This window comes from Schistocerca americana, chromosome 7 (assembly GCF_021461395.2).
Source record: "Schistocerca americana isolate TAMUIC-IGC-003095 chromosome 7, iqSchAmer2.1, whole genome shotgun sequence".
In the NCBI taxonomy this organism is placed as follows: domain Eukaryota; kingdom Metazoa; phylum Arthropoda; class Insecta; order Orthoptera; family Acrididae; genus Schistocerca; species Schistocerca americana.
The window spans coordinates 165680803-165700592 of record NC_060125.1 but is presented as its reverse complement, the minus strand read 5'-3'; the positions used below and the strand labels follow the sequence as shown (position 1 = coordinate 165700592).

The 19790-nt window shown below is 45.7% G+C and overlaps 1 protein-coding gene across 1 annotated transcript in view; it reads right to left on the bottom strand.

The window, feature by feature from the left end:
* Positions 1 to 19790, bottom strand: part of LOC124622820 (protein O-mannosyl-transferase TMTC2-like) — a 902746-nt gene that overhangs the window by 523824 nt on the left and 359132 nt on the right. The window contains exon 8 of the mRNA XM_047148612.1: positions 15881 to 16020. Within this exon, the coding sequence (XP_047004568.1) occupies positions 15881 to 16020 (140 nt within the window). The remainder of the gene's footprint in view (positions 1 to 15880; positions 16021 to 19790) is intronic.

Here is a 19790-nt window from a genome sequence, read left to right as displayed (position 1 = left end):
AGAATTTAGAACTACTTAAACCTAACTAACCTAAGGACATCACACACCTCCATGCCCGAGGCAGGAGCAGCTCAACAGGTTGGTCCAGAACTTTACCGTGCGGGTATACAGAAGCTGGTTCCAAGATAGCGTGAGGCAGTTGAGAGGGATGGAAATTATGTGGAGAAATGAAAATATTGTCTCTAAAGGCTGTATCTACACACTTTAAAACTTTGAAACATGTAGAATAAAAGATGTATTTAAAAAAAAAGTGACCCTCGTATAATAAGAGTAAAAGAACGGACTCGCAAAACTGCAGGCCAATAACCTTCACATCGGTTTGCTGAAAACTCTTCATCATATTCTAAATTTCAACAAAATTAATTTCCTTGAGACAGAAAATCTTTTGCCCACAACACAGCATGTATTTAGAGACCAAGAATCGTGCGAAACTCAGTTTGCCCTTTTGTTCGACAATATCCCGCGAATCACGGATGAAGGGCAACAAGCAGATTCCATATTTCTAGGTTTCCGGAAAGCATCCGCCATGGTGCCCAACGGCAGATTGTTAATGAAAATCTGAGAGGTGTGAGTGGCTCGGAGACTTCTTAAGTACTAGTAATACAACCCAGTACGTTGTTCTGGACAACGTGCGTTCATCAGGAACTGGGGTATTGACAGGTTCAAATGGCTCTGAGCACTATGGGACTTAACATCTGAGGTCATCAGTCCGCTACACTTAGAACTACTTAAACCTAACTAACATAAAGACATCACACACAGCCATGCCGGAGGCAGGATTCGAACCTGCGACGGTAGCAGCAGCGCGGTGCCGGACTGAAGCACCTAGAATCGCTCGACCACAGCGGCCGGCGTATTGACGGGATTCCCTCAGAGAAGTGTGCCAGGCCTGCTATGCTTTTCCACATAGCTAAGCGATCTGGCGGGTAGGGTGAGCAGCTATCTCCGACTGTTTGCTAATGAGGCTGAAGTGTACCGGAAGGTGTCGTCGTTGAGTGACTTAAGAAGGATGGAGGATGATCTGGGCAGAATTTCTATATGATGTGATGAGTGACAGCTTCTCTAACTCTAGAAAAATGAAAATTAATGCAAATAAGTAGATCAAAACAATCCTGAAATGTTCGAATTCGGAATTAGTGGTGTGCTGCTTGATACAGTCACGTCCAGGTGTAACGTTGAAAAACTGGGGCCGGCCGCGGTGGTCTAGCGGTTCTAGGCGCGCAGTCCGGAACCGCGCGACTGCTACGGTCGCAGGCTCGAATCCTGCCTCGGGTATGGATGTGTGTGATGTCCTTAGGTTGTTAGGTTTAAGTAGTTCTAAGTTCTAGGGGACTGATGACCACAGATGTTAAGTCCCATAGTGCTCAGAGCCATTTGAACCATTTTTTTGAAAAACTGGGTGAAATTGACCTGAACGGGTGGTCGGCAGTGGAGGAGGTGATGGTTGACTTCGGTTTACTGGGAGGATTCTTAAGTGTAGCTCATCTACAAAGGCACCGCGTGTGGAACAGTAATGCGAGTGTTTTGGATTCCGACCAGGTCGGGAATAATGCATCCGAACCAGGGTGGAAGATAAAACTGGAACAACAGGAAGAAGGAAGGAAAGCAAATAACGAAATTCTACTTATTGTGTTTTTACAGTGTAGTAGGAAGAAAACATTATCAAATTTTTAGTGATTATAGATTTGTTACTGATAGGTACCACCTAAACTCATGTGGGAATTCCCGGATGCAAGGCAGCATTCTTTTTGCGAAACGCTGTAGAGAAAATTTAGAGAACCATTATTTGCGGGTTGTTGCAGAACGATTCAACTGCCGCCATCGTATATTTCGGATGAGGACTGCGAATACAAAACAAGATAAATCAGGCGTCGTATAAAGCATATAGACAATCCCTTCCCCCTTGTACCTTCTGCGAGCGGAACAGGACAGTGAATGGCTAGCAGGGAAACACCCTCAGCCATGCACCTTGTGGTGGCTTGCGGAGTGTAGATGTAGATGTATCCAGACACTGTCAAAAGGGTCTCGACAACTAAACAGTTTGAGGGGTTCAGAATAGTTTCGGAAATCGTGAATCAACTACCGATGGGCTCTGACGTATGTGCAGTCTTACTCAGATGGAATGAACGTACGGGACACTGCGTTAATATTCTGCATACAGAGAGGATTATGATGAATAAACGACCAGATTGCCACTCGAGATAATAGCTACTGAAGTAAAATTAATTAAAGCGAAATTGTAGTACACGACGTTGAAGCAATAAGAAAGCTACAATATTGCTTCGTCGACAAACATCATAAAGGCTAACAGCGAATCGGACAGTAGATTCGGTGCATTATTTATGAAATCTTCGACGTCAAGAACACTTATAGCTATGCCAGTATGAGTACACAAGTGCGATAAAATGAACCGAGGGAATAATGCAATCGAACCAGGGTGGAAGATAAAACTGGAACAACGCGAAGGAAAGGCAGCGGTGGCCGAGCGATTCTAGGCGTTTCAGTCCGTAACCGCGCGACTGCTACGGTCGCAGGTTCGAATCCTGCCTCGGGCATGGATGTGTGTGATTCCCTAGGTTAGTTAGGTTTGAGTATTTCTAAGTTCTAGGGGACTGATGACCTCAGATGTTAAGTCCCATAGTGCTCAGAGCTATTTGAACAGGAAGGAAAGCAAATAACGAAATTCTACTTATGGTGTATTTACAGTGTGGTAGGAAGAATACATAATCAGATTTTTAGGGATTTGGGGTATACAGCGAGCAAAATTTAATGTCCAGAGCTTCCACCTCTCGCAGCAAAAATGGCTCTTAACCGGCTGAGCATGGAATCTAAGTGAGCTTTTATGAGATATAACAGTATGCCATCCCATGCTGCTTCAACACCAACAGACTTCATCAGCAGTAGTACCAGGCGGGTGGTGGTGTGCCCATCTCCCACGTACGGATGTTTTAAATAGATCTCAGGAAGGAACTGGCGAGGGCAGCAATCGAACACCCTCTGTATCGATGTACTGCAGGTCAGGACAGCACGGACAACACGCGCTCTTGCGTTACCTTGTTGAAAGACGCCGTCAGGTAGGTCTTAACTCATCAGAAAGGTCCAGACGTAATCGTGTTGTGTCCCCAATGGGACCTTATATCATGGAGCCAAGTAATGAGCCCATATCACGATGACGAGTGCAATCTAACAAAGATCGTATCCCTCGGAGCCTCTGCAGATGGATTCGTCCTTCGTGACGTAGCACGTAGAACCGGGACTCGCCTGAAGACAGAATTGTCGTTAAGCTTACCATTGTTGGTCTGTATCTCTCTGCTGCCACTTCAAGGGAAGCAGCAACAATGGTCGCCGCGCCGGCAGTTCGTGGTGCTGCCGACGTCGTCGCACTGTCCGTGAAGGAACTTATTTTGCTGAAGTTACGAATTTGGCTGTACGATCCTGCGAAGCCGAGCGAACAGTGCGTCTCTCCGCTCAGGCGCTAGCCATGTGCGGTCATTGGGGTTGTGCATGGCTTTGAATACGGCGTTCCAGAACCCAGCAATTCCAAATTCGTATGACAGTTGTGGGATCCTCAACAACGCAAGCAGCAATTGACTGCAGAGTCGGTCGGCCAATACCCATTTGATATTGATTTCTGACCGAAACTAGCTCTTGGTACACAAGCCAAAACACGATCTTCTCACAACTGAAAAACTGACCCAGAAAGCAAGTTCCGCTTGGGCATTAAAAAAGATTAGCAACTTTTAATTTGTATTTTATCACAGAAGAATCTACACACCTTAAATTACTTTTCAAGGTATTAACTACGCGAATTAACCCATGCATCTTATCTTGGCACTTGCAACGTACCCAATTCATAGAAATCGGTCGCCCGCGATGTGAATTAGTTCTGGACTTTTACCTTGATCTCGTCGTCGCCTGCAGAGTGCTGGCATGCAAGAATTGTCTTGAGATGAGAAAACAAATTAAAGTCGGGTGGAGCTAGATGGAGCTAGGTCCGGACTGTAAGGAGAATGAAGCTATCGTTCGCAGTGAAATGACTGAAGCAGCGTCGTCGTTACGCTTGGTGTACGCTGTCGAGCGTTGTCATGCACAAACACAATACCACGTCAGTAATCCTCGCCTTTTGTTACGCATTCCGCACCATAAATTTCTCAGTGTCTCGCAGTAAGCTGTAGCATTGATTGTTGTGTCCCGTTGCATCCAGTTCACTAACAAATTCCCTGACAGTCCCGAAACACGGTGAATGTGATTTTTCTTGAAGAAAGAGGTCGTTTTGCTTTTTTTTTGGGTTTCGTTCCAGGCGTCTCGTAATAAATTTATAGTTCATCACTTGTGACAATCCTTTTCCAATTCTCTTTTCCTTCTGTCGCGGTCTAAGGCTCCATGTCACTGACTGCGCGGCCTCTCCCACAGGGGTTCGAGTCCTCCCTCGGGCATGGGTGTGTGTGTTGTTCTTAGCATAAGTTAGTTTCAGTAATGTGTAAGTCTAGGGACCGATAAACTCAGCAGTTTGGTCCCTTAGGGATCCACACACATTTGAACATTTTGAACCTTCTGTCGCATAACGCTGCAGAACTCCAAGGGTTACTGTTTTTGAACTTCAGTTAGAGTTTTCGGTATCCATCGTGCATTGAACCTTTTGTAGTGCAAATATTGAGCCGCAGTCTCTTCCAACAACGACCATGAAATATTTTGAAAATGCACTGAAACGAAATTGTTCGGTGTTCGGCGACGGGCGTCCACAACACTCCTCGTCGTGGACTTTCTACCTTTCTCCGTTTTGTAAACATCCTAACCCAGTTTTGCACCACACCCTCACTCTTAGCGCTGTCTCCGTAAGTTTCACTTTTCTGACGATAAATTTCATCACAAGTTCTAAGATTTCTCACTTTCAAAAACTTGATAGCGGCTCTCATTTCACAGCTTGAGTATCTTGAACATGATTGTCGACAATAAGTTTAAACTTGAACGTAATCAAACAAAATGGCTGGGTTACGTCGTTTTAAAGTTGAAGGATATGACTGCGCATGCGCGACCGCGGTATAGTCAGATGCGCAGAACATGCGCGCAAACAGAACTTACCTTCTAATTGAGAAAGACACCGGATAATCTCCGTTCTATAAACAATGTAGGTCGCGTTGCTCTTTCGTACTTCGTGCCGTTGCACTAAAATTCAAATGATTTTCAAATGCGAAGCTGTATAACACTTCATATCAAATTCACGTTCATTGCATCCCGCCTTAATGCTGTTGCAGTTTTAACGGTCATCACTGCGTTATTAGACATAATGTGGTTCTAAATTGCAGAGCCATCAAATGTTCAAACCTTTTCAGTTTGGACTGCTTCTCCTATCGCCACACTGCCTACAGCATTATAATGAAGGGCAGGACACGGGAGAGGGTGGGGTTCCAGTATACGAAAAGCACTTCTGAAACTGCATGTAGGTAACAAAGGAAGGCCATACGTCTTATTTCATACAGGCGGACCTGCAGCTTTAGCGTCATCCATCATTTTTCAGCATTACGGCGGTACGTTTATACCGAATCAATAGCGGCAGTAATTTCTGTGTCGTGCACTCTTATCGCTATTTGTGTGAGAATACTTTCGTCATTTGTGCGTTAATAGTAATTGAGGATGTGGAAACGAAGGTATGCCTCCACGGTCGCTTTGATTACCTAGGACAAACATACATAGTTATTTCTCCGATTACTTCTTCAACGGAAGAAATGCTTATGTGTGAAGAGTTATAGACAGAAAGAGTTTATTTCTAAAAAAGAGTAAACTCGGACATACCCTATCTGATCAGAGGTACCCATACAACCGTATGTAATGTTGAACTAGCTAACTACATCGTCATGGAGGCGGTCCCGCCAGCATGAAAGGAGGCGGGGAATACTGTGTTGTCACCAGAGAAGCAGTATCAGCACAGTGGGTCGGTCATGACAACTCAGTGACTTCGAGCGTGGGCAAGCCATTGGATACCAACATTAAATCTATCAGAAACCTTCCAACCCCTCTAAGCTGCCCAGTTCGACTGTTGTTGTCGTGACTGCGAAATGGAAAATCGGAGGGAGAAGCGCAGTACAATCAAGAACAGGCAGACCTCATGTACTGCCGAACAGGAACCATCGAGCTTTCCAGGGAGTGGTTGTAAAAAGTCATATGAAGCCAACGGACGGAATCACGTGCGAATTCCAAAGTGCTAGTTGCTCTCCAGCTAGGAAAATTACTGTGCGCAAGGAGTTGAAACTAATAGGGTAATGAGCGACACATTTCTGAAATCAGTGCTAAGCGACGTTTGAGGTAGCGTTAAGTCACTGGACAGTTGATGACTGGACACGAGTGATGAATCATGTTATACTTTATGCCAATCCGATGGATCGGTTTGGGCTGGGTGAATGCCTGGAAGACGTTACCTTCCATCACATGTTGTACGAACAGCCAAATACGGAGAATTTCATGGTTCTGGGATAATTCCCTTACTGCGCTTAAGAAAACGGTAGATGCGGAAGTATATGAACTGATTTTACAGCATTGCGTACTGACTACAGTAGAGCAACAGTTCGGAGAGGATGAAGTTTTTGTCAGCTTCACAATGCAAACTGACAATAACACTCCTGAAATGGACTTGGGCTGCCCAGAGTTCCGACCTGAACACAATGGAACACTTTTTGTACGGTATATTGATACTTTTTACTTATGGACCGTCTGACAGCAACTGAATAAAACACAATTTTAGTGCCATACGCGTTTCGCCTTTATTTTTTGAAAGGCATCATCAGTGGCCTGGAATATGTACATATGTTTGCTATTTAATTTACATTTTTGTCACTGTACCTATATGTTATAAACAGTTATGGTGGTTGGTATTTCCTAATAAGTAGTAATGTTTTGAACTGTACTTACAGGTTGCGTGAAAAATTTCTTACATAGTACGTTCCTGTTGCATTTTTGGTGTTCTTCTTCTTATGAATGCCAATTTGCGGTTTTTTCTCCACATTCCACAGCACTATGAACTGAACGCTTGTTTCAATGCAATGTTTTAGTTTCTGTTGCCGACTGTCAAATGTTTTTGCCAAAGATCGAATGTTATTGCCAAACTTTCGAGTGTAATTATTGAAGTATCTGTGATGTGTTCGTGTATGCATTTGTGTGTGCGTTTGTGTATCTGTGTGTGTGTGTTTAGGTGTGATAATTTGTGTGTGTGTGTGTGTGTGTGTGTGTGTGTGTGTGTGTGTGTGTGTGTGTGTTTTGATGTGGTATATATATAATTCTTTTTTCAGACGGCCCGTAAGTAAAAATTATCAATATACCGTAATATTACACGCAACTGAGGAAGACAGGACTACAAAACTTTTAGGACGAGTTAGAAAGTCGACTTCTGTCCAGACTTCATTGTCCTACATCACTGTCTCCTCTGGATTCAGCTCTTGAGGCAAAATGGGCCGTCATTAGTCCACACACTGGAAGACACCTCATCTAAAGTGACCCCAGCACAGTTCAAAGCACAAAAAAAAAAGCGAAGGGTGGACATCCCTGTACTGGTCTCTGTTGGTCTATTACGACCAGGGGACATCCGCTGGTACGAACTTTTCAATTCAATAAACTTTACCAACAGTCGTACACTTTAAGGTATTTTATTTTATTTTGAAAGCAACCGGTTTCGGCAATTCATTTTGCCTTCAGGCCCCATACGCTTTGTTGCTGTCATGTTTTCGTATGAATCAGTTGCACAACGATTAGGATTCACGATATCTAGTTTTATGGCACTATACGATAAGTTTGTTGATTCGAAGAAATCATATGTGTCTCGAAGATGGCAAAATGAATTGCCGAAACTGGTTGCTTTAAAAATAAAGTAAAACACGTTAAAGAGTACGGCTGTTGGTAAAGTTTATTGAATTGAAAAATCCCCGTACTGGTGTCCACTAATGAGTGTCCGGATACTTTTCACCGGTGCAAGTGTTCAAATATTCTGCAAGTGTCGGGAGGCAAGTACATAATCATTTTGTCTACCTTATAAAAGTATTTAAAGCACTTCTTATAGTCCATTTTAAATTACTTAATAGTTGACGCTTCACGGACTGGAGCTGGTTTCCTGCAGTGAGAGCGCTCAACGTCACGCCCGAACCGTTGGCCGTTGCCAAAACACTCAGCTGAGTTCCTTTGTTTGGCTAGTGCTGTGTATCAAACGTGCGTATTCTGTTACCATCGTTGTGCGTGTGTTTTTCGTTGGTCTGTCATGCCTATTGAAGTACGAAAGAAAAGGGGCAGACGCAGGATCTGGGATGAAAACACATCAGAGAAGAAATCCGGGCAAGGAATTGCGTTTAAAGGACAATCGCGACAACTCGTGTCCAATGTGCGGGAATACTTTGAGAGGGAGGCGGAAAATGGGGGCCCTCTCTTACCCAGTTTCCAGAGTAGTCGCGCGGACAGCAGCCCCGGTTTAAGTTAGCGAAACGACCGTACTTCATATTAGCAAAGAGAAATTACGAGAATGAAAGAAGCGATGCAGGCCCCTCTTGTCTTCATATGCCGGGCAAGAAAAGAAGTATGCAGAAACGCGTAACAAATCTGAAGGCTTTCGCACAAGATGTGATTCGGCGTCCCATATACAAATTGTTATCATAAAAGAGATTGGCCTGCATCAGATAAGCTTCGTACAATACTGCGTGAGGTCGAACTTTTTGAAAGTAGGAGATCGTCGTTGCGTTTAATTCTGCAGGGTCTAGGCTTTAAATACAACAAAATTTCAGGCCGTAAAATGCTGAGCGAGCAAGAAGACATAGACGCATGGCGATGCAGATTTTTACGTGAAATGAAATTTATTAATTTCGAGGACATTGTTCGGATCGATGAAACATGGGCGAATGTAGATAGTACTGTTACAAAAGGTAGGTGTGACGACAAAGGAGAAGATATGGCACTCCCCACTGGAAAAGGCGGTAGAATTAGTCTTTTGCATGGTGGTACCTACCACGGCTTTATTTCCGGCTGTTAATTGCTTTTCAGATCCAAGAAAACACAAGAGTACTACGTAAAAATAAATCGTGAAACAAATTGACAATAACGAAAATAAGTTGTTACCAACTTTAGAAAATCCGTCACTAATTATTGTCGACAATTCCCCATACCATTCAGTTTCAAATGGTAAGACTCCAAGCCTGTCATCTCGAAAGGAAGACATTTGATGGTTACAACAACACAGAGTTACTGCGGATGATTCATTGAAAAAAGTAGAATTATTAGAATTCGTGTCACTTCAGAAGCCACAGTTTCCAACCTATATCGACGAGATAGCTTATAAATATGGAGATAATCATAAGACTACCACCTTATCACTGCCACTTTAACGCTGTTGAACTTATTTTGGACGCAATGGAAAGGAAACGTTTCTCGTAAAATTAAAAACTTTCTGTGGGTGAAGTTGAGAAATTCGCTATTCAAGGCCTGTGAAATGTCACCGAAATGGACGGGAGGTTGTTGTGATGCATATGAAGCGAGTAATTGGCGAATCGTGGAATAGTGGTGGTGGTGGTGGTGGTGGTGGTACGTTCCTACGGTACCAAAGTGCTGAGGTCATCGGTCTCTAGGCCTACACTCTACTTAATCTAACTTAAACAAACTTACGCTAAGGACAACACACACACCCATGCCCGAGGGAGGTCTCGAACCTCCGACGGCGGGAGCCGCGCGAACAGTTGCAAGGTGCCGAGACGGCGCGCTACCCCCCTCGGCGAAGCATGTAATAATGTCTTCTCGAAGATAATGTTACTGAACTTATTATTACTTCCAGCTGCTCATCCACTTCGTACAGTTCCAGTGACTCTGACATGAGTGGTATTAACCCTCTTTTGGACAGCGCAGCTGCTTCCAGCTAGCAATCGGTGGAGGTCTGTACACAAAAAAGTTACCTTACCTTAAAACAGTGTACATTATTTCTATGTTACGTGCCTGTGTGGCTTATAACGAGTAACACGCCAGTTCCTGAAGCCAGTGTGAGCATAGGTCCACGCAAACAATGAAAGCGAGAAATTACACTTTGCTTTTGGCACTGATTTCTCTCTCGAGTTTGCTCGCAGAGGTTAGCGTGTGAATAGTTCTGCCACAAGTTTTTGATCGCCATCTCCTGCATATCACGAGGTTCTGGTTACGTTAGCAGTTCAGGCACTTAAAATTGGCTGTCGACAGAGCATCTCAGTTTCCCATCATACCTCAAAACGGCCACTGCGAGCACTGCTTCGCTTTACAAGTAAGAAAGGAGGCCTCATACGTTCAATAATATTATCAATCTGTCATTATGCTGACCTCCAGAGAGCGCGTATTGACATACTGTCAATACCAGAAATACTGACGAGCAGTACTGATAGCCCCAAAAATATTCTCAATGCATTCTGTGAGTGCGGTGTCGAGCATTGACGGTTTGATGTTATTCGCCATTCAGATGTTGGCAGAGCTTCATGAACCGGGCACACAGCACTAATGTGCAGTCTTCATTTTATCAGTTCGTCTTTGAGCACAACATCTCTCAGATTCAGCTTTTGCAATAGTCTTTAAACAGAAAACAGTTTTAAAAGGAGTATGCAGTAGACGTATTTATCACTTTAGAGTGATCAATCTTGCATTCTCTATGGCACTGTTTTCTTCTATAATTCGGAAACATACTAGGCCTCACCATGTACTGAGTACGCAACGGCTACGAAATACATATCAGATTCGTCACATTATTTACGTTAATTACCTGAATATATAATTGAGGTACGGATATAATTACTTCACAAGTTTCACCTACATCTACATTAACTCCGCAAGCCAAGGTTCAAATGGCTCTGAGCACTATGCGACTTAACTTCTGAGGTCATCAGTCGCCTAGAACTTAGAACTAATTAAACCTAACTAACCTAAGGACATCACACACATTCAAGCCCGAGGCAGGATTCGAACCTGCGACCGGGGCGGTCGCTCGGCTCCAGACTGTAGCGCCTAGAACCGCACGGCCACTCCGGCCGGCTCCGCAAGCCACCCTTACAGTGTGTGGTAGAGGGTACTCCTGGTACCACTAACTGATCCACCCTTCCCTGTTCCACTGGCGAATGGCATGTGGGAAGAATACTGTATTGGCTCAAATTTCTCGAATCTGTCTGTCTTGGTCATTTCGCGAGACGTGTGTGGGAGGAAGTAATATGTTGTCCGATTATTCCTGAGAAGCACCTCTCCTTGATCCACAGCGCGTCTCTCGTATCATCTGCGCTGGAGTTTGTTGAGCGTATCTGTAACGCTATCGCACGGACTTAAACGACCTCTTCATGGAATGCGCCGCTCTTCGTTGGATTTCCTCTACTTCTTCTGTCAGTCTTGTCTAGCAAGGGTCCAGATGGATGAACAGTACCTGAGAATTTGTCGAACAAGCGCCTTGTTACATTTCCTTCACATTCTTCCTATCAATCTCAGTCTGGCACTTGCTTTTCCTATTATATTTTTATGTGGTATTTCCACTTAAGGTCGCTCTGGATAGTTACTCCTGGATATTTTGCGATAGATACTGTTTCCAGCAGCCGATCAGGCGAACATATGACTAAAACAAAAGAACGGACAAAGAATGTTGGGTAAAAAGTTTCCGAGCTTTTCCACTCTAATGTTTTAGTCATATGTTCACCTGAAGACGTGGCTTTTAGTGCCATGAGATCGGCAGATACCAATAATAAAGGACTAAATACAGCTGAACCGTTTAAAATTTGGTAATTTTGTTTTTGCACAGTTGAATTGTGAGAAAGTCCTCAGAAAACAATGCATATTCTTTTGGCATAATTACATTAATTAAAGAGGTACCTCATTATTTCAGATATAATGTTCTTCAGTAAGCTGTTCACAGTCACGAACAAGAATATCTGCGCTAATACCTGTTAAAATTTGTATGATCGTAAGAGATCTTCAGAAGCAGATGTGGATTTTGATCATAATTTATTGGTTATGAGCTGCAATTTTCTGAAGAAATTTAAAAAAGGGGAAAAAAGTAAGGAGATTGGACTGGGATATGTTATTAAGTATTTCAGAGGGAGTGCTAGGCAACAATAGACTGAAACAGGGAAAAGGAATACAATAGAAGACGAGTGGGTAGCTTTGTGATACGTACTAGTGAAAGCCACAATGGATCAAATACGTAAGAAGACGTGGACTATTAGAAATCTTCGGATAACATAGGAAATACTGAAGTCAGCTGATGATAGAAGAAGACATAAAATTGTAGCAAATGCCGGCCGTGGTGGCCAAGCGGTTAAAGGCGCTACAGTCTGGAACCGCGCGGCCGCTACGGTCGCAGGTTCGAATCCTGCCTCGGGCATGGATGTGTGTGATGTCCTTAGGTTAGTTAGGTTTAAGTAGTTCTAAGGTCTAGGGGACTGATGACCTTAGAAGTTAAGTCCCATAGTGCTCAGAGCCATTTGAACCATTTTGTAGCAAATGGAACAGGCGAAAGGAAATACAGCCATGTAAAAAATGAGTTTGACAGAAAATGCAATGTAATGGCTGCAGGACAAATGAGAGGCTGTAGAACCATGCGCTATTAGGGAAAGGATACATGTTGTCTGCAGGAAAAAAAGAGACGTTTGGAGAAAAGACAGGCAACTGCATAAGCGCCAAGAATCGCTCGGCCACACTGGATGGCTGAAGACGAGCCAGAACTCACGTAATGATGCAGAGGGACCGTCGAGCACTGCGGAGGATGGTTGTAAAAAATCGCACGCATTTAGAGGAAGAAATCATTCGAGAGTCGCGAAGCATTGCCGGCATGCTAGATGACATAATGGCAGTCAGTAGGGAGTTCAAAACGATTGGGTACAATGGTCTAGCAGCTCCCCATGAGGTTCACATTTCTGTGGTGCCAAGCGACACTTGAAGCCTGAACCCAGCAGAACATCTTTGGGATGAGTTAGATCGTCGGCTTTGCTGCCGACCACAGCGTCCAACATTACTACCTTCTCTGATTTCTGTTCTTGAGTAAGATCTGTCTGCCAATCTTCCACTTCACTGAAAGTGTCGCTAGCAATTTTCGAGCAGCCATAGAGGCTAAGGGTGGACATACCAAATATTAACGTCTACTGATAGGTGTCCGGTTACTTTTCATTAGGCAGTGTACATTGATCATCACTGCACATTGCAAGCTTTCTAGTACCTTCCGCCTCAGAAGTCGAACACGCGGCAGAACAAATGGACGTGGTCAGCCCATAGAGGGCTCTGCCTCCGCGGCGGCTATTCCGCGCAGCGGCTCTCGCGCAGCGAGGGCGCCACCGCTAAGCCACGTGCAGACAGCGGCCAATAGCCGCACCCTCCGGTTTCGTATACAGGGACCCGCTCTGCCCTGGTCCAGCCAGTATGGTACTCGCTCTGGATTTCGTTTCTATCTCGGCGGCACTGCGTTCTGGTCGTTGCTCGTTGTTGACATTTGCCTGGCTCTGGTTCCGAGTGGATTTACGTTTGGTGTTTGGTGTTGTGGTTTCCACAAGCCTCCGTTGTTTATCTCTTCCTCGTTGTGTCGCTCGTAGTCGGTCGTGGTCGGTTGTTGTCAGTTGTTGTTGGTCTGTCGTCCGACTCGTCCTGTGTTTACCCGGTGGCACGTGCTCCACCGCCGGCGGCTTCCCCGCCTGGCGGCTCCGATCCGCAGCCCAAGGCGTTCCCGCTGTTGGTTGTGGTTACTACAAGCTTGAATGCGATGCGGTCCCAAAACGAGGTAAGGAACGTTTATAGGTGGGGCAGAGACTAATCGAAGCTCATTATAAGCGACGATAAGGATCGCAAATGAGCAAATATCCTGATATGAAACACCTTAACAAAGCGTAGATTGCTGTTGTCTGGCGTCTGGGCAGGAGCATCTCGAAAGCAGCAAGAGTAGTCGACTTTTAGAATGCTACTGCTGTGAGCATCTATGGAAACTGGATGAAGAATGGTGAATCGTCGAATAGGCATTAAGGTGTTGAATATGCAGACCTCATCGCAGAACGCCGAGACTGAAGTCTTGCCATTTCTGTAAAGCAGGGTAGGCAGCGATATGAAGCCGATATGACAACAGAGCGCAATGCTGGCACAATCACGAGTCTTTTGGAGCACACTGTTCTGTATAGTGTTGAACATGGAGCTCTGCATCAGACGGCCCTACATATTCCCATGCTGGTTCAACGACATCATCACTTACGATTACATTGCAGATCGTGTATGAATGACGTATCTTCTTACACTGTAAGTAGGCTGTTTAGGTTTTCATGTTGGTAACGCCACGTTGCGCTCTGTATGAAAATCACTGACTATGCTGTGTGCAGTCTGTGGCTGGTTGGCATTGTTGGAATATTCGCTGTTGTATTATTGGGCAGTTGGACGTAAACAGAACGTGGCGTTGGGCAGTTGGAGGTGAGCCGCCAGCAGTGGTGGATGTGGAGAGAGAGATGCCATAGTTCTGATAGGTCACTATAAGTGAACGATCTGGACGTATATCCGCCAGAAAAAGGAAGCTGGTAAAGATGGACGTATATGATGACTTTGAACATTATTAAGGTAAATACATTGTTTGTTCTCTATAGAAATCTTTCATTTGCTAACTTAGTCTATCAGTAGTTAGTGCCTTCACTAGTTAGAATCTTCTATTTAGCTGGCAGTACTGGCGCCCGCTGTATTGCAGTAACGAATATTTTTGTGAGGTAAGTGATTCATGAAAGGTATAGCTTATTGTCAGTCAGGGCCATTCTTTTGTAGGGATTATTAAAAGTCAGATTGCGTTACGCTAAAAATATTGTGTGTCTGTTTAGTGATGATCAGAATAAGTAAAGAGAGAAATGTCTGAGTACGTTCAGTTTTGCTCAGCTGTTTGAAAATTAAATAAAGTAAGAGGTTTAACAGCACAGTCATTTCATAATTTTTGTAAGGGGACGTTTCAACACCAAGTCGAAGTGTCCAGATACGCTGGCATTAAAGCAAACAATTCATCGAAACATGCACCGCCCCATGGACGCAAGGCAGTGATGGCTGTGTTATTCTACAGAGGACATTCACATTTGAAGAGACCATCATAGCTGTGCTCTACTTGAACATTACTGGGGACCGAATGCATCCCTTGATGCCTGATGTCTTCTCCGACAGCAGTGGCATATTTCAGCAGGTTAACTTTCCTTGGCACAAAGCCACGTGCTGCAGTGGTTTGTGGAGCGCGTTAGTGAACTGACGTTGATGTCTTGGCCACCAAACACGTCTGATACGAACCCAAAGGAAAAGATTTGGAACGCTACCGGTGGCCAGCTCCACGTTCATAAACCGCTGGCTCGTAATTTATGAGAATTGCGTATCCCGGACGTTGACATCTGGTGTTGAATACATCAAAAAAGCTAGCAAGGACATCTCGTATCCATGACGCACAGAATCGCTGCTGTATTAAGTCCCAAAAGTGGACCGACAAGCTATGAAGCAGGTGATCGTAAGGGTCTGGCTCATTAATGTATGTAAACTCGCAACATACAGATTCCATGTAATTCGTGTGGATAGATCAGCAGACATGCGTATCTTGGCATCTGAGGTACCAAATGTCATAAGTTAATACTTGTATCTACAAACCTCCCAGAGAATGTAGGTGTAGACCCCCCCCCCTTTCTCCAATCTACCCCGCCGCCACTGGATAAGATCATGAAGTCGGTCTGTAGCATATGTAAGGAATTTTAGCAGCCGCAACAATGATGTAGGGGGAGGGGAGATACGTGGAAGAGGACGAAAATGGACCCACTCTCAGGCTGGGTGAAAGCGAAATGAGGTGTTTATGTGGCATGACGCATTCCTACTGTGAGTACCAGCAAGTTGATGTGGAAACATTGCGGTCAGTGTGGGCTTCCTTTGCTCCTACCTTTGGGCGGGTTGACGTGTAGCCCGGAACGGTAGAGGCTCTCCTCGTCCATCCAGTCTTCGCAGCGGCGCAGCGTCCGTGCAGACATGAGTATCAGCAACACGCATGCGCAGCCCGTCACTGACCACCGCCACGCCCTCCTGCAACACCAACGCCACCTGTTACGTGAGTAAATTCATCTCACTTTCAGCAGGCCCTTGTTTACACTACTGGCCATTAAAATTGCTACACCAAGAAGAAATGCAGATGATACATGGGTATTCATTGGGCAAATATATTATACTAGAACTGACATGTGATTACATTTTCACGCAATTTGGGTGCATAGATCCTGAGAAATCAGTACCCAGAACAACCACCTCTGGCCGTAATAACGGCCTTGATACGCCAGGGCATTGAGTCAAACAGAGCTTGGATAGAGTCTGCAGGTACAGATGCCCATGCAGCTTCAACACGATACCACAGTTCATCAATAGTGACTGTCGTATTGTGACGAGGCAGTTGATCGGCCACCATTGACCAGACGTTTTCAGTTGGTGACAGATCTGGAGAATGTGCTGGCCAGGCCAGCAGTAGAACATTTTCTGCATCCAGAAAGCCCCGTAAAGGGCCTGCAACATGCGGTCGTGCATTATCCTACTGACATGTAGGGTTTCGCGGGCAACGAATGAAGGGTAGAGCCACGGGTCGTAACACATCTGAAATGTAACGTCCACTGTTCAAAGTGCCGTCAATGCGAACAAGAGGTGACAGAGACGTGTAACCAATGGCACCCCATACCATCACACCAGATGATACGCCAGTATGGCGATGACAAATACACGCTTCCAATGTGCGTTCACCGCGATGTCGCCAAACACGGATGCGACCATCATGATGCTGTAAACAGAACCTGGATTCATACGAAACAATGACCTTTTGCCATTCGTGCACCCAGGTTCGTCGTTGAGTACACCATCGCAGGCGCTCGTGTCTGTGATGCAGCGTCAAGGGTAACCGCAGCCATGGTCTCCGAGCTGATAGTCCCAGCTGCTGCGAACGTCGTCGAAGTGTTCGAGCAGATGGTTCTTGTCTTGCAAACGTCCCCATCTGTTGACTCAGGGATCGAGACGTGACTGCACGATCCGCTACAGGCATGCGGATAAGATGCCTGTCATCTCGACTGTTAGTGATAAGAGGCCGTTGGGATACAGCACGGCGTTCCGTATTACCCTCCTGAAACCACCGATTCCATATTCTGCTAACAGTCATTGGATCTCGACCAACGCGAGCGGCAATGTCGGCGATACGATAGACCGCAATCGCGATAGGCTACAATCCGACCTTTATCAAAGTCGGAAACGTGATGGTACGCATTTCTCCTCCTTACACGAGGCATGAGAACAACGTTTCGTCAGGCAACGCCGGTCAACTGCTGTTTGTGTATGAGAAATCGGTTGGAAACTTTCCTGATGTCAGCACGTTGTAGGTGTCGCCACCGGCGCCAACCTGGTGTAAATGCTCTGGAAAGCTTGTCATTTGCATATCACAGCATCTTGTTCCTGTCGGTTAAGTTTCACGTCAGTAGCACGTCATCTCCGTGGTGTAGCAATTTTAATAGTCAGTTGTGTACTTACGAGGCGTGTTCAATAAGTAATGCAACATTTTTTTTCCACTCGGCCAGTTTCAGTTGAAAAAAAAAAAAAATGCGAAAATTGTTGTGGGACATCGTGAAATGTACCTGCTTCAGCGCCTGTAGTTTCATGAAGTTCCGACAGGTGGCAGCGCTATACGTAGGCTTCAAAATGGCGTCTGTAAGGAGGTGTGTTCCAAGCAGAGAGCTGTCACTAAGTTTGGCGAAAACCAGAGCATCGCATATATTCATAGGTGCTTGGAGAGTGTCTGCGGAAACCTGGCAGTGAACAAAAGCACAGAGAGACGTCGGACGAGGCGGCTCTCATCGTCGTAAAAAGATAACGCAAACCTGTGCTCCCTCGTGCTGACCAACCGCAGACAGCTGTGATTTCAGTAATGTTGGAACGTGCCGGCACTTTCATTCGAGGTGATCGACGGATCAGAATCAAACACCTTGCTGTTCAACTAGACCCTACTGCTGGTAGTGCTGACACACCAGTTGGGGTACTCAAAGGTGCGTTCTTCCTCATCCACCAGACATTTCGGTTCTCGTGGCTTCCCAGTTCGTTTGCCTGGCCCAATGAAGGACGCACTTGTACGTGGATGACAGAAGAATTATTGATACAGCAAGATATTGGCTCCGACGTCGTCCAGTGGAGTGTTACTATGTGGATAATATGGTGTACTGGAATTCTGAATGAAACCAACCTGCTTTCAGAAAAAAGTTTTACATTACTTACCGAACGCCATTTACATGTCATTTACATTTACATAATTTTATATTGATCAGGTAATATTGTGGCGAGCTGATAAAAGAAAGTTTGTGACAAACAGTTTCTGCAAAAATGCTTGTGAAAATTGCATATCAGAAGACAATATTTTGCATTTTGAGAAGCAATTTGTGGCTGATACTTGATTCACTTCGACAGTTACGACACTTTGTGTAACAAAAACCAAAAACCAAACAACCTACAAAAGAATACAAAATTACACATAATCTGAACCAAACATTCAGCTTCAGAAGTTACATATTTGTAAAAAGTCATTACTTCTGGGCAGTTTATATCTCATTGAGCAGCCTCAAGAAGTGCGTAAACTCAGTGCATTCTACACTCCTGGAAATGGAAAAAAGAACACATTGACACCGGTGTGTCAGACCCACCATACTTGCTCCGGACACTGCGAGAGGGCTGTACAAGCAATGATCACACGCACGGCACAGCGGACACACCGGGAACCGCCGTGTTGGCCGTCGAATGGCGCTAGCTGCGCAGCATTTGTGCACCGCCGCCGTCAGTGTCAGCCAGTTTGCCGTGGCATACGGAGCTCCATCGCAATCTTTAACACTGGTAGCATGCCGCGACAGCGTGGACGTGAACCGTATGTGCAGTTGACGGACTTTGAGCGAGGGCGTATAGTGGGCATGCGGGAGGCCGGGTGGACGTACCGCCGAATTGCTCAACACGTGGGGCGTGAGGTCTCCACAGTACATCGATGTTGTCGCCAGTGGTCGGCGGAAGGTGCACGTGCCCGTCGACCTGGGACCGGACCGCAGCGACGCACGGATGCACGCCAAGACCGTAGGATCCTACGCAGTGCCGTAGGGGACCGCACCGCCACTTCCCAGCAAATTAGGGACACTATTGCTCCTGGGGTATCGGCGAGGACCATTCGCAACCGTCTCCATGAAGCTGGGCTACGGTCCCGCACACCGTTAGGCCGTCTTCCGCTCACGCCCCAACATCGTGCAGCCCGCCTCCAGTGGTGTCGCGACAGGCGTGAATGGAGGGACGAATGGAGACGTGTCGTCTTCAGCGATGAGAGTCGCTTCTGCCTTGGTGCCAATGATGGTCGTATGCGTGTTTGGCGCCGTGCAGGTGAGCGCCACAATCAGGACTGCATACGACCGAGGCACACAGGGCCAACACCCGGCATCATGGTGTGGGGAGCGATCTCCTACACTGGCCGTACACCACTGGTGATCGTCGAGGGGACACTGAATAGTGCACAGTACATCCAAACCGTCATCGAACCCATCGTTCTACCATTCCTAGACCGGCAAGGGAACTTGCTGTTCCAACAGGACAATGCACGTCCGCATGTATCCTGTGCCACCCAACGTGCTCTAGAAGGTGTAAGTCAACTACCCTGGCCAGCAAGATCTCCGGATCTGTCCCCCATTGAGCATGTTTGGGACTGGATGAAGCGTCGTCTCACGCGGTCTGCACGTCCAGCACGAACGCTGGTCCAACTGAGGAGCCAGGTGGAAATGGCATGGCAAGCCGTTCCACAGGAC